At 26.3% G+C, this 14,404-nt stretch overlaps 2 protein-coding genes across 2 annotated transcripts; both read left to right on the top strand.

The window, feature by feature from the left end:
* The first annotated feature begins 177 nt into the window (after positions 1 to 177).
* On the top strand, positions 178 to 3,988 carry LOC130665475 (mediator of DNA damage checkpoint protein 1-like). Its single transcript, XM_057465894.1, has 6 exons — positions 178 to 785; positions 941 to 989; positions 1,818 to 2,615; positions 3,027 to 3,335; positions 3,406 to 3,635; positions 3,720 to 3,988. The coding sequence occupies exons 1-5, from the start codon at positions 744 to 746 to the stop codon at positions 3,624 to 3,626; spliced, it is 1,419 nt and encodes a 472-aa protein (XP_057321877.1). The 5' UTR covers positions 178 to 743; the 3' UTR covers positions 3,627 to 3,635; positions 3,720 to 3,988.
* A 1,692-nt stretch (positions 3,989 to 5,680) lies between these two features.
* Positions 5,681 to 8,509, top strand: LOC130665471 (carboxylic ester hydrolase-like). Its single transcript, XM_057465885.1, has 7 exons — positions 5,681 to 6,017; positions 6,090 to 6,396; positions 6,469 to 6,666; positions 6,755 to 7,102; positions 7,593 to 7,928; positions 7,989 to 8,115; positions 8,263 to 8,509. Exons 1-7 carry the CDS (start codon positions 5,817 to 5,819, stop codon positions 8,447 to 8,449), a joined length of 1,704 nt encoding a protein of 567 aa, XP_057321868.1. The 5' UTR covers positions 5,681 to 5,816; the 3' UTR covers positions 8,450 to 8,509.
* The last annotated feature ends 5,895 nt before the right edge of the window (positions 8,510 to 14,404 follow it).

Consider the following 14,404-nt stretch of genomic DNA (forward strand, 5'->3'; position numbering starts at 1 on the left):
TTTCAGTCAATACTATCAATAGCGTTTTAAAATCGGTTTGAAAAACTGGCTCTAAGGGTCGGTACCATTATCCGAAATTCCAGATTTTAGATTTGCAGTTACGTTTTAAATATTTGTGGGACTCAAATGATGAAAATCTTCTGAGGAAGTTTGTTTCATACATTTTTCCGGAAGCTATAAAAATTCCAGTAATAACGATTGATTGATAAACTAAAAGAAAAGTAAAATTCATGTGGTAACGGCGTTACAACTTTTCAAAGAGAAGAGGTAAAACCCGACACCAGTTTACTGATGGGCAGGCTTTAAACTACAAGCTGACAATTTATAAAACTAAAAAAAAAATAAGAAGACTAAAGTCCTCACAGAGAGTAAATCACCGTCGATTTTTACCCCCACTATTGAAAAACAAGTCTAATGTCACGCCGTTATCACACATTAACATTACAAACCGAAAACTTCCGACAATTCCCGAGGGTGACTTACTTTCTGTGAGGACTTTACGTGAGCTATGTGCCCTTCGCGAACAAAAGAAACAAAAAAAGTAAATATCTGAGAAATTCAAATCCTTTAGCTTTGAAGTGACACAGTTTTTTTTACAGAAAAAAATGCAAATATTATTTTAATTTGTAATTAATGTAGCATACAGTGAAGAATATAAAATAAATCAAGATTTTATTTATATGTAAAAATAAAATATTTGTGGTTAATTAATAAGTTTTTTGTTTTGAATAAAAATAATTAAAATGTCAGAAAAGTCAAGAAAGAAAAAGTCAGATTCAAATGTAGTAAGTAAACACTAAATGTTTTTTTTTGTTTTAAATATGAATTGAGAGGAATATTAAATTTTAATAACTTCTAGTTATTTTTATGATGTTGAAGAATCTCTCAATTCTTTACTATGTTTTCTGTACGATTAATTATTAATTTTATAATTTTGTAGGCTGTAATTACACTAAGTGATGACGAAGAAATTAGTATCATTGAAAAAGGCAAAATTTTATTGATTATTAATAATAATAGATGACATTGAAAGTAACCGACATGATAATTTTCAAGTTTAACCGTCAAAAAAATTTTAATATTGCATATGAATAATTTTTTAACATTTTATTGTATATTTTTAAAAAAATTTTTAGATGACAATCACTTAATAATTAAAAACTTGAAAATTGTGTCAGATGTCGGCTGCTTTCAGTATCACGATAATAGTAAATTATTATGATCCTAAAGTTAGTAGACAAATAACAATTTTCGAATTTTTTTCAACAAATCAATTAGAAAAAAAAGAAATAAAATATACACAAACAGAAAATTTAAAAAACTATAAGATAAGAAACCTAGTACCCGATCACTCGTGCATTTGTATATCTATATTTACTAAATTTTACTAAATATATCTATACAAATATATGGAGAGATCGGGTACTAACTTCCTAATCGGGCACTAGGCCTTTTACCTTAGCAGGGGTTCGTACTTCTCTCTCTATTACACTCAAGTCCACGAACGGTACTACTTTTGTTGCACTTGTGCAGCAAATAGAAATTTTGGCCGAGTTTTTCTCTTGAACAAACGAATATTGTCAAACAATTTAAGCGCACTTCGCTAGATTAGACAGTAGTGTATTAAAGTGCAGTCTGTATTTTGTATTTAGAAATTTTGTTTCCGAAAAAAACTCAGCCGAAATTATCTGATAACCCCTGTTAGGTACAATTTTTCTATAATTTATAGTTGAAAAAAATAAACAAATCATCAGACGTCGGCTAACTTTAGTATTATTATTTATTTGTGATTAATTATGATAATTAATTGTTTATAGAAAATCATTCTAAGAGTCCTGGTTTAAATGAAGATGTTAATATAATTTATCAAAAAAGCTCTTCATTTTCTATAATAGAAATTATAAACACATCATCTGACAATGACAACTCAATTAATGAAACTTCACACTCAAAATCACATAACAAAAGAAATTCTATATTAATACCATGCCCGATTCCACAAGCTGGTGTATTTAAAACCGTGATCACAGTCAGAAATGATTTGATATCAAAGAATGATCTCGAAGGTTCGGATAAAAAGTTTAATCTAAACAGTTCATTAGAAGAAAAACCAATCATTATAATTGACACCATTAAGAAAGAAGTTAAAACGGAAAATTGTGATAATGATTCAAAAGATGATTGTTTAAAAGAAAGAGTCATTATAAAATCTGAAAACATCAAAGAAGAGTCAGATATTAAATTGGAAAATGTCAAAGATGAGTTTAACTCATCAAGACTTACAAAAAATAATGTAACTGTGAAATCAGAAAATAAACGTAATGAATCAGAATATGATGACAGAAAATATAATATTTTAAAAGAAGTAAAGCGAGAAAATATAAAAACTGAAGAAAAATATCAGTCTACTCGTGTCATTAATCCCAATTATAATCACAGAAAAAAATTTAAAAAAGATGATAAGACAGATGTATCGGATTCAAATACAAATAATTCAGATGATTGGCCAATGTCTTCGTCAGCGAGTACTTCTCGGTCTAGACGTCATACTGTTTACAATATAATGTTTATAGACATTAATTATGCAAAATATGAAAAACCACTTTCTAGCATCGGTAATTTATATTTTTTTATTGTTTATAAAAAAAGAGTCTCTTTTAAAGCTTAAATTCGCTCTGTTGCACGTCTACAACATACCGAAAGTCGATCAAACGTACAAACTACTGACGTGTATCTGAATTTCATCACACAGATAATAGACAGTTTTGTTTTCTTTTTAATAACTGATGCGGCGGTTCAATTTTGAATTTCAAAACTATAAACTTATACTTAATAAAAATAATCGCGCATTGAAAGATAAAATCTAGTATCTGACCCTCTAAAAGACGAATTATAAATGACTGACTGACAACTTTTATTAATTTTGTTTCAATTATCAAATTTTTGGCGACGCGCTTTTTTGATAATTGAAATATTTTAGATTAAGATCAATTTGAACGTTTATAATTTAATTTTTATTTATACAGGAGGAAAAATAGTATCTGATCCATCAACTGCAAGTATTTTAGTTGTAGATAAAATCTGTATAAAGATAAATATCATCTGTGCAATAGCACGAGGTATTCCAATCGTTTCTATCCTGTGGATAGAATCAAGTATTAATAAAAAAAAAATTGATGATCCATTGCCATTTATTATTAAAGACCAAGCTTTTGAAGAAAAATATAAATTTAATTTACATGAAAGCTTGATAAAAGCTGCAACCGAGCCCTTATTTAATGATTACACTTTTATCATTACACGCAACGTTAAACCGAAATGTTCTGATTTAACAAGTAAGAAATTAAAGTCTTAAGAATTCATTTTATTTTAATTGTTAATTTATTTATTTGTTTATTATTTAAGAATTAATTGACGCAGCTGGTGGATCATCATTAATAAACGCGCCAAAAATTTGGAAGAAAAATACATTTATTGTAAGTTGCGATGATGACTTGAGAGCAGCTCGACAAAAAAAAGTAAACTCGCCTAAAAACGCAACTATTCCAATAGTAACTACAAATTTTATAATTGATTCTATTTTAAGACAAAAAATTGTTGTAAAAAACTATCTGCTTGAACGTTAATATTTTATTGTAAGTATACATGACACTGAGTGCCTATTAACAAAAAAGTTTATGTAAGACCAAATTATATATTTATTTGAAATTATATTTTAGGTTTCGTTGTATTTTTTTTTTTCCAAAATCAATCAGACCAGAGTTTAGTTTGAAATTAATAATTGCTTGATGTTTCAATTAAAACAATGAGAAGGTTCAACTTTTTCTACAATAAATTTAATCGACAAAAGATGAAGTAAATATTTAATTATGAAAAATAGAAAAAATATTAATATTGCCTCGCAATAAATATTAGTTAATTTTATGATACAATAATTTTATTTTATTGAATATACAAAAGTACAAAATATTAATTATTTAAATATAACATAAGTGGTGTAGTAATAAATATTTTATAATAATTTTTGCTCAGTAATTTATATTCCAATATTTAAAAGACCAATTTTCATCAATAATATATTAGTTTTTAAAATCATAAACAACTTTAAGCAATATTTATATTAAATTTTTCTAATATGAATATGAAAAATAAAATGATGAGACCAGTCATTATTTATTACCAACATCAAACATGAGTTCGAACATTAAGTCTGGCTTTTCATAGAACAATTCTTTAAATAGACTTGTTGCAAAAACTTTCTTGCTGTTACAAACGATAAATTTCATTGCACTGCTGTGTAAATCAATAGCGTTGTGATCATCGGCAGCATCTAAAATGTATAAAACATTATCAACAGTCATATTTGATAACAAAAAGTGCCTTCACAAATATCTTTTAGTTTTGTAATTTGGTATGTGTCTGCACCTCCAAGAATTTTCAAAGCTATTTCACTATCATGACTAGTTTTAGTTTCTCCTGTATAAAAGTAATGCAACATTGCTAATATAATTTCAGCGTCGAGATCTTTGATATTTATAATGTTTTTTTTTATTCTCGCATCTCCGACTGCAGCATTCTTGAAAAAATTGGACTATGAGCAGATAATATAACTTTGTGGGATGGAATCTTGACCTCACCAACAACTAACGTGACATCACTGAAATCTTGAGAAGTGTAAAAAATTTTCATTTCATCAAATAAATTATTGCGAGGTGGATTTTTTATGTTACTTTTCCAGAATACTTCACACGTAATGGTAGTTTCGTGAAAATCACACTCCATAGTACATTTTACATTATTCTCAATAAAATCTAGTGTGACTGTTTTTCCGCCGGTAGGTTTTATATTTTTAAAATAGCAATAGTCTTTCCAATCATGGATTTCGACTGTTGATTTGACCTCCCCAAATGATATATTAATAGCATGAGCTATTTCAGAATTGGATTTTTTTACCCATAGACAAATCAACGTTTTTGATTAAACATTAAATTTTCAACCAATACCAAAAAAAACATTATTAAGACTATCAATTTAAAATTGATCAGAGTAAAGTACTTTAGTAGGAGTAAAAAATTTAACTGGCCAAATAAATTTAACATAATTTGTAGGCTTAATTGAATCAACACTCATCGTGAATAGCATGTATGTATGCTTGTATAATACCGCGTAAATATTTGTTTAATCTTAGTAAAGATGTACTCCAACCAAGTATATTTTCTTAAAATAATTACAGAAATTTTAAAATCAAGAAAATAATATTCGGTTGAAATATATATTGACTAGGATTAAACAAGTATTTACTCGGTACTATTTAAACAAAAAATATTCTTAAATAAAGTATTTATGGTTGGGAAAAGATTTTTTTTTCTTTTTCTTTCAGTGGAGGATACTTTTCATCATTTTCAGCGATTGTAAAATTATTTTTCCTTAAATTAATATGAATAATTTTTTATGTATAATTAATTAATTAAATAATACATAAAACTTTTAATTAAAGATAATTGCACTTATAATAATAACTACGATAATGAAAGTCAAAGAGTAATGATAAATTAAAAATTAATGAAAAAAATAAAAAGATGTCTATGAAATGAATAATATCACCCCAGGCTGATAATGAAAAGAGCGTTTAATAGGAAATGTCATCAATCTAATTAACTGGATTTTTCTGTAGCACCGGATGTGATACGATGATTAATAGCAGCAAAAGTAAATGATGGAAATAAGTGTGTGAGTAAAAGTGGAGAAATATTTTTTATTGCTTTAGTGGTGAATAGTTTTTGATAGGAAGTAGTTGGTTCTTAAATTATTTGTAAATGGAAAGTATTATTTTATTATGCTTGGTAACAGTGGGATTGGCGACTTTGGACGTTGACAAGACAGTAGATGGACCTCGGGTTGTAACTCCATTGGGAGGTATCAAAGGGTTTTATGATTACTCCCAGAATGGACGAAAGTACATGGCCTTTGAAGGGATTCCATATGCTAGAGTGCCAATTGAAGATCTGCGATTCAAAGTGAGTATATTTTTGCTTTATTAGTAATATTAATTGAAAATTCACAATTTAAATAAATAAAATGTCATGTAGCCACCTCAAAAATTAAAGCCATGGACTGGAGATTTAGTAGCGATCAAGACGGGATCACCTTGCATGCAGTATATTCACGAGCAGATCGATTCAAGAGAAAGAATTATAGGAGCAGAAGATTGCTTGTACCTGAATATTTACAAGCCTGTAATTGAGTCAACTAAAAAAATGCCAGTTGTCGTTTGGATTCACGGTGGAGCTTTCCAGTGGCATATGGAAGCCAATGATGGCCAATTCACAAGACCTGACTATCTTATGGACCGAGATATTATTTTTGTGTCTTTCAGTTACCGTGTTGGTCCTCTTGGTTTGTACTTGCTCACTGTCTGCTGTAAAACTTCCTATTAATAAACTTTATGTTTATAATATTTTCTTCTAGGTTTCTTGAGCACTGGAGATGATAACATTTCGGGAAATATGGGTCTTAAAGATCAAAGCATGGCCATTCGCTGGGTTAATGAAAATATCGATGCTTTTGGTGGTGATTCTGAAAATATTTCTCTCTTTGGATTGAGTGCAGGTGGAGTGAGTGTACACTACCATTATTTAACGTATTTGAGCAGAGGATTATTCAAAAGTAAGAAAATTTTTTTTGATACAAATGAAATAAGTAAAAATAATAAATACATTAATTAGTAAACATTATTTTTTAATTTTAACTACAGGAGGAATATCTTTCAGTGGGACTGCGTTAAATTCCTGGGGCATTACAGAAGAATCAGCAGAAAAAGCAAGAAAAGTAGCGATGATCGTTGGATGTCCTTCTTCAAATACTGAAGAAATGGTAAAATGTCTCAGGGCTCGTCCTGCAAGTCAAATATCGCTCACTGTAATGCATTTTATGCCTTGGTTATACAATCCAATGACTCCATTTGGTCCTGTAGTTGAGAAATCAACATCTGAATCACCATTTATTACATCATATCCAATTGATATAATTAATAATAACGAAGTTTATGACGCCCCCTGGATTACCGGTGTCGTTTCCGAAGAAGGACTTTATCCTGGCGCTGGTGAATTTTAAATGTTCATCAATTTAATAATAAACATTTTATAATAGAAAAGTTGCATGAATTTTTAATCATTACAAATTTATTTATAGATGAACAAACAACTTTTTAAGAATTAGTTTTAATCATTTTTTTTTTTTTTTAACTAATTATAAAAAATCAATAAATTTTGGCGCAAAAAAACGACTTATAGTTGGTAATGACGTAATTACGTCTTTTGGAGCTTATATTTTCTTTTTTTTTGTTATGATTCTGATAGGGTAACATGGGTTTTTCATCTCTCTATGTAATGACACGTCGGAACCAACATAATGACGTTACTAGCGTTTGAGTTTAAATTTTTAAAAAACAGTTTTTAATTTAAAAATTAATCGAGAAATCAATCATTATAATACTATTCTCTCAATTTTTCGTTACAAAACATGCAACTTCTCTATTATATTATATGTAATTTTATAGACTAATAAGTAACATAATTATTATATTTTAATAGAGTTCTGTGCTAATGAGAAATTGTTGAAAGAACTAGACGCAAGGTGGGATGCTTTAGCACCTTTTATCCTCGATTATAATTATACTATTCCTCTTTCTAAACAAGTGGAAGTAGGGAAAAAAATCCGACGCCACTATATTGGTGATAAACCAATTGATGATAGTACGGCAATGTCAATTATCCATATGATCGGTGATCGACTTTACACCGCAGATAGCATAAAAGCTGCTAAGCTTATGGCTAAACAAAATAAGAATCCCGTATTTTATTATTACTTCACGTACAAAGGCGCAGAGAGCGTTTCTCATGTTATGACTAGGACAAAAAAAGACTGGGGTAGAAATTATCAATAAAAATAAAAAAATATAAACTTTATTGACATTAGTTATTTTATAGGTGTCGCACATGGTGATGACTTGTACTTTATTATCGCATCACCAGCGAAAAATCCAACTACTACTTGGGAAGATCGTTCGATGCAACGAGAACTCTTGGATTTTTGGATCTCTTTCGCGACTTATGGGTGCGTTAAATATTATTTTTACTTTTAATATCAATACTTTAATAATAATAATAATAATAATAATAATAATAATAATAATAATAATAATAATAATAATAATAATAATAATAATAATAATAATAATCATAATAATCTATTTATTATTAGAACTCCTGATGTTGGTATTGAATGGAAACCGGTTAATCCAAGTACTATCAAATTAAATTACCTTCATATATACGGACCAGGTGAAAGAAAAATGAATGAAGATGATAATCTTGGTCAAATTAAACTCTGGTCTGAAATTGATTTTAATGAAAATAAAATAAAATTTACAACAAAACCTAAAATATAATTTATAATAAATATATAATTTGTTTCTAAATAAATTTTTTTTTTTACACGGAAAAAAAAATGATAATTCTCCCAACCACAATATTGTAATAAAACATTGTAGTAGTAGTTACTTCAATATGTAGTAAATGAAATGGAGCTGCTAAATTAAGTATTTGATTCATGAGAGAATCGTTTTTCATACACTCGTTGTAATTGATGTCTGGCCCCGCAGACTATAAAATTGTAACCAAACAGGGGGACAGGCAGTAAAGACAACGAGTTTACTTGACTTTTTTAAATACTCTGTTGAACATACTAATGAAAAAAAAAAGAAAATAATAATAATAATATAACACGTATATATAAAAATAAATTTGTAGAAGATATTCATATTTTGATAGTTACAAAATTCAATATTTTATTTGACCCAATGATTATTATTACATAAATATAAATATAAATAACTAGATAAATAAAATTTATTACCTTATTCAACTTTAAAAAAAAAAAAAGTAACATTTAAAAATTATATATTTTTATTTTAGTGTTTTTTTTTTTTGATAAAACAGATCAAATTGTTAAATTGAAACGAAATCAAGAACTATAATGACGATTTTTATTTTTGAATTGTTCTTTACTATCGTATTAATGGGGAATTCAATGACAGTTTGTAATAAAATTTATTTAAAATTTTATAAAATTTCCCAAGCTCTCAAATGCAAATGAAATCATTCTAATAACTCAAAGGATATATTGATTTTTGTGTTTGCGCTAAGAGAAAACACAATTGTATTTGCCAAGTACTTGAAGTTATTCTCAAAATGCATGTCTTTTAATTGTTAATAATAAATGCCCACGACATTTGTTTGATTTTTTTTTTGTTTTTGTATGAAGTTCTTATTATTACTAAAACGTTATTTAAATGTTTTAACTGCCATAGTGAAGTGACAAAATTTTTGAGTAACTATTAATCTTACATTTACCGACCAATCTTGTTCATCGTTAAATAAAAAAAGCTATTGATAAAAACATACAGTTGATAATATACTCTCTAAAAATAAAATCGTGAATTCAATGCGAATTAGTGGAAAGTCACTATATATATTTATCCAGCTAAAAGTATACCACTAAAACCACCAGTGATATACGTATGGCTGGTTTCCAGTGCATATTCACTAATTCACACTAAATTTCACTAATTAATTTCTAGAGAGTATACATATATTAATATATTAAAGTGGATTTAAAATTGTTAAGATTTGTAGAAAATATTTCAAGAAAATAAGACATGTGATGGTAAAATTATAATAAAGTTGTATTAGAACAGCAATTGTGAAAGCTAAATTTATAATTAATACCGCTAGGAAATTTAAAAAAAAAAAAAAAAAAAAAAAAGGAAGTTATAAGATCTTAGGAATTTTTATCGAAGAAAAAAAAAAGTATTTTACGAAATTGTCTTAATTATTTTCGTGTCAGAAGACTTTGCTTGAAACAAAATTTATTTATTGTGTTTCATCTTTATATAAAATATGAATAATATTAGCAATCTATTTGGCAAAATATTAAGGTATTAAAAATGTAAATGTAATTTCAATGCAATGTTAATAAAAAAAAAAAAATAATTACTATGTAGTACATATATTTATTTAATTTTTACAGATATTTTGATATTGGGTATAAATTGTTGCAATTGATTAAAAAAATTCATGTTTATTGCTAGATAGGTATCCTTATTTCTGTATAAAAGAAAACTAGATGGAAATCATGAATACGAAAAATCGATTTAGAATTTCCATATAAATTTTTTCGATGGGGTTCTTAGTACCAAAACTTTACAAGTTAATGTGTTTAAGCTGCTATAGTAGAGTGATTAGATTTGTGCATCACGTTTAGATGTTTCACGGAGGCGTGTTTAACGAACACATCCTAAATAACAGGTTGTGAGACCTAAGCCAAACCACCACAAGTCTTACCTTTTAGTTTGAGAAAGCAAAAAAACATTGTGGACAGAGTGGGGGTTTTTGTTAATTAAGTATGTTAATGATGTGCACCATCAAATAAATCTATAATTACATCTAAACAAATAATATAATGATCTATATTTTTTACTTTTAGATAAACGTAAGCAATACGTTGTAATAATTAATTTAAAATATTGTAAAATATGATTAAAAAAAAAAAGGAAATATATTGATTATTTATGTGTAATAATTTAGAGAGTAATGAAAATAATCAGAAAAATATTATAAAGAAAACAAAAAAAATTGTACATGTATCAATACGTCGAGGCAAAGCGTGAGTAGTGATGAGTATAAAGTATAATAGTAGTTTCATTTGAGCCGTTGACGCTCGAGTATAAACGATGTTTAATAAAACATAAATGTGATTAATAATAGTATAAATATTAGGTTGGTTTATTTGGAACTCCAACTTCAAAATATTATTGTAAACATTGAAAAAAAAAAAATTATTTGCAAGTTTTAATCCTTAATTTTAATTTTGAGTATTTTACATTAGATTTCAAAGTTTTCCCATGTAAAATCCCATGGAAAAGATAGATTTTTTTTCAAATCCCTATAGCTCAGCTACACTTCAAGTCTCTGTAGTAATTTTACTGAGACTCTAATTGCTTTTTCTTTATTGGTTCTGAAAATCATTTTTTTTTTTAATGATAATTTGGGTTTTTGGTTGATATTGACTAAATAACAAAATTTACAGTAAAAATGTAGACAACTTCTCTACAAAAAAAGGTCTTTTTAGTTAAGTTGCTCAAACTCGTCGTTAACGTGATATAAGAATTTTATTACTTTGTAAATAAAATATTTGTCAAAAATTTTTCTGAAGCTTATAAAATTTAATTCTTCGTATTTCCATTAATGGGTTAAATTATTAAAAAGAAAATTATTTACTGATTTAAAATTAAAATTAAAAGTAATTGGGTCAAATATAAAAAAATCCCTATATCACGTTAACAAAGATCTTGAGCAACTTAACTAAAAGGATCTTATTTGTAGAGAAAAAAATTTCCTAAAAAATTGTTATCCTCAATATCAACTAAAAATCCAAATTATCATTAAAAAAAAAATGATTTTCAGAACCAATTAAGAAAAAACAATTAGAGTCTCAGTAAAATTACTACAGAGACTTTTAAGACTTAAAATGCAGCTGAACTATAGAGAATTGAACCAAAAAAAATCCTAAATTTCCTATGTAGTTTAAATGTGAAAACTTCAAAATCAAATGCAGGAAATTTTTTATTTTTTTTTAATGTTTACTACAACATTTTAAAATGGGGGTGAAAAAAAAAATAGTCGTTCCAAATAAACCACCCTAATAAATATATTAAAGATTAAAAATATAAAAATCGATATAAAATAAGTAAATGTGAATTTTATGATTTTTTAGAGTTTGATATTGAGTATAACGAAATTAATTATTATTTTTAAGGATGCAGGTGAAATTTTTAAAGAATAAAAATGAAGTCAATGAAATTAATGATTAATTTAATGTTATAAAAATTTTTCAAAGAATAGATATTTGTATTTACATTATTTTTTTGTGTGTAAAAAAAGTTTTATTTATTGAGTATGGAAATGAAGAGAAAAAAAAAATAAATGAAAAGACATTAAATTTATCTGTGAAAAATGAGTACACAAGTACTGCTGAGAACTACCAAGTAATTTACAAGCTAATGAATATTAGAAGTATTAACAAAGATATAAAATTTGAAATAAACGAGTTGAAAATAAATTAAGTAACTTTTTAACGACTATCATAATTAATGTCACGATGTTTTTTGTCGTTCCTGAAATGGAAACAAATAAATATAAGTTATATTATTTAGTTAAATAATGATTTATTTTAAACATAATTGTTGGATGACAATTAATTTTTTTTTTAATTTATGTATTTTTTAAATATGTTCAAGAATAAAAATAAAGAGTATAAATTTTATGCTATTAATTAGTAATTTTAGATCAACTTTATGATCATAAATGATGTAATAAAAGGAATATAATAATAAAAAAAAAAAAAACAATAACTATTATACTATTTATTGAGTAATCATAATTTCTTAACTTTTTAAGAGTCTGTTAGTTTTTGTCACAAGATATGAATGGAAACAATTTTTATTTATAATATTTATGTTTATTATATTATAATAGATACTGCTATAATATTTGAATCTTGTTAATAAATTTAAAAAAAAACCGAATAAATTTTATGTTTATTATAATTGTTAGCATAAGCTCTTTAAAATTAAATATTAAATACACCGAAATAAATAAATATTATAGATTCTATGTACTAAATATCTCAGATATCATTATGAAATAGGAATAAAGAATTTGATAAAAATTAATAATAATGAGTGATTTATTTATTTTAAATGGTTAACAATGACTAATTTAAGTAAAAAATAATCGAATATGAATAAATAAGAATTTTAATGGGAATACACTATTTTACTCATCATAATGTTGTGTGTATGTTGATTTTCATGATGAATAGTAAAAAGATGAGTGTTATGTATTAAGTTTGAAAAATAAAAAAAAAAAAGTTTTGTATTTGAAAAAAAAGTTTAATAAATGTATTTTAAAAAAAAAAGTACAAGGTCCAAAGTATGTATATATATATATATATTAGACTGTTTCATATTAAGCGACTATTTTTTTTTTTTTGAAGAACTTTGAAAAATCGAAAGGGTATGTTAAAATATGTTGACAGTTAAGATATGAGCTCTTAATATTGATATTTAGAGGTGGCTGTTTATAATTTTCGGTTTTTCATTTAGTAACATGGTAAAAAATACATAACTTCCGAAAAAATCAAGATACAGAAAATTTCTTCCCAAACATTTTGTAGCAAATTTACCGACCTACAAAAAAGGTCTTTTATGATTTTTGCATAAATTCAACCATTCACAAGATAACCGACGTCAAAGTTTGATACAATTCGAAGAACTTGTTTTTGCTCGTTCTGAATTTTATACCATGTCGACTAATGAGAATTCAGCAATTCTTAATATAGTTTTTTGTAGGAAATTGAATGCTCTACAAAAAAAGTCTCTTATCATTTTTTGATAAATCCATCTGTTCAAAAGTTATTGGAGCATGAAATCAAGTTAGAGTAAATTTTTAGATCTTTTTACTTTTCCGGCGAAACTATCGGACTTATTATAAAATGTCATAGGATATTTTTTGTAGACGACTTTATTATCTAGGAATTATCATTGATAAAGTTTTTTGGAATTCTGCATTGTTTTCTAGTTATTTCCATTTTATTGCCAAGCTCTTAAAATCGATAAGAATTATTTTTTTTTCGGTGCTTGGCAATAAAATGGAAATAACTAGAAAACAATGCAGAATTCCAAAAAACTTTATCAATGATAATTCCTAGATAATAAAGTCGTCTACAAAAAATATCCTATGACATTTTATAATAAGTCCGATAGTTTCGCCGGAAAAGTAAAAAGATCTAAAAATTTACTCTAACTTGATTTCATGCTCCAATAACTTTTGAACAGATGGATTTATCAAAAAATGATAAGAGACTTTTTTTGTAGAGCATTCAATTTCCTACAAAAAACTATATTAAGAATTGCTGAATTCTCATTAGTCGACATGGTATAAAATTCAGAACGAGCAAAAACAAGTTCTTCGAATTGTATCAAACTTTGACGTCGGTTATCTTGTGAATGGTTGAATTTATGCAAAAATCATAAAAGACCTTTTTTGTAGGTCGGTAAATTTGCTACAAAATGTTTGGGAAGAAATTTTCTGTATCTTGATTTTTTCGGAAGTTATGTATTTTTTACCATGTTACTAAATGAAAAACCGAAAATTATAAACAGCCACCTCTAAATATCAATATTAAGAGCTCATATCTTAACTGTCAACATATTTTAACATACCCTTTCGATTTTTCAAAGTTCTTCAAAAAAAAAAAAAATAGTCGCTTAATTTGAAACAGT

The sequence above is a fragment of the Microplitis mediator genome, chromosome 3 (genome assembly GCF_029852145.1).
Source record: "Microplitis mediator isolate UGA2020A chromosome 3, iyMicMedi2.1, whole genome shotgun sequence".
NCBI lineage: Eukaryota > Metazoa > Arthropoda > Insecta > Hymenoptera > Braconidae > Microplitis > Microplitis mediator.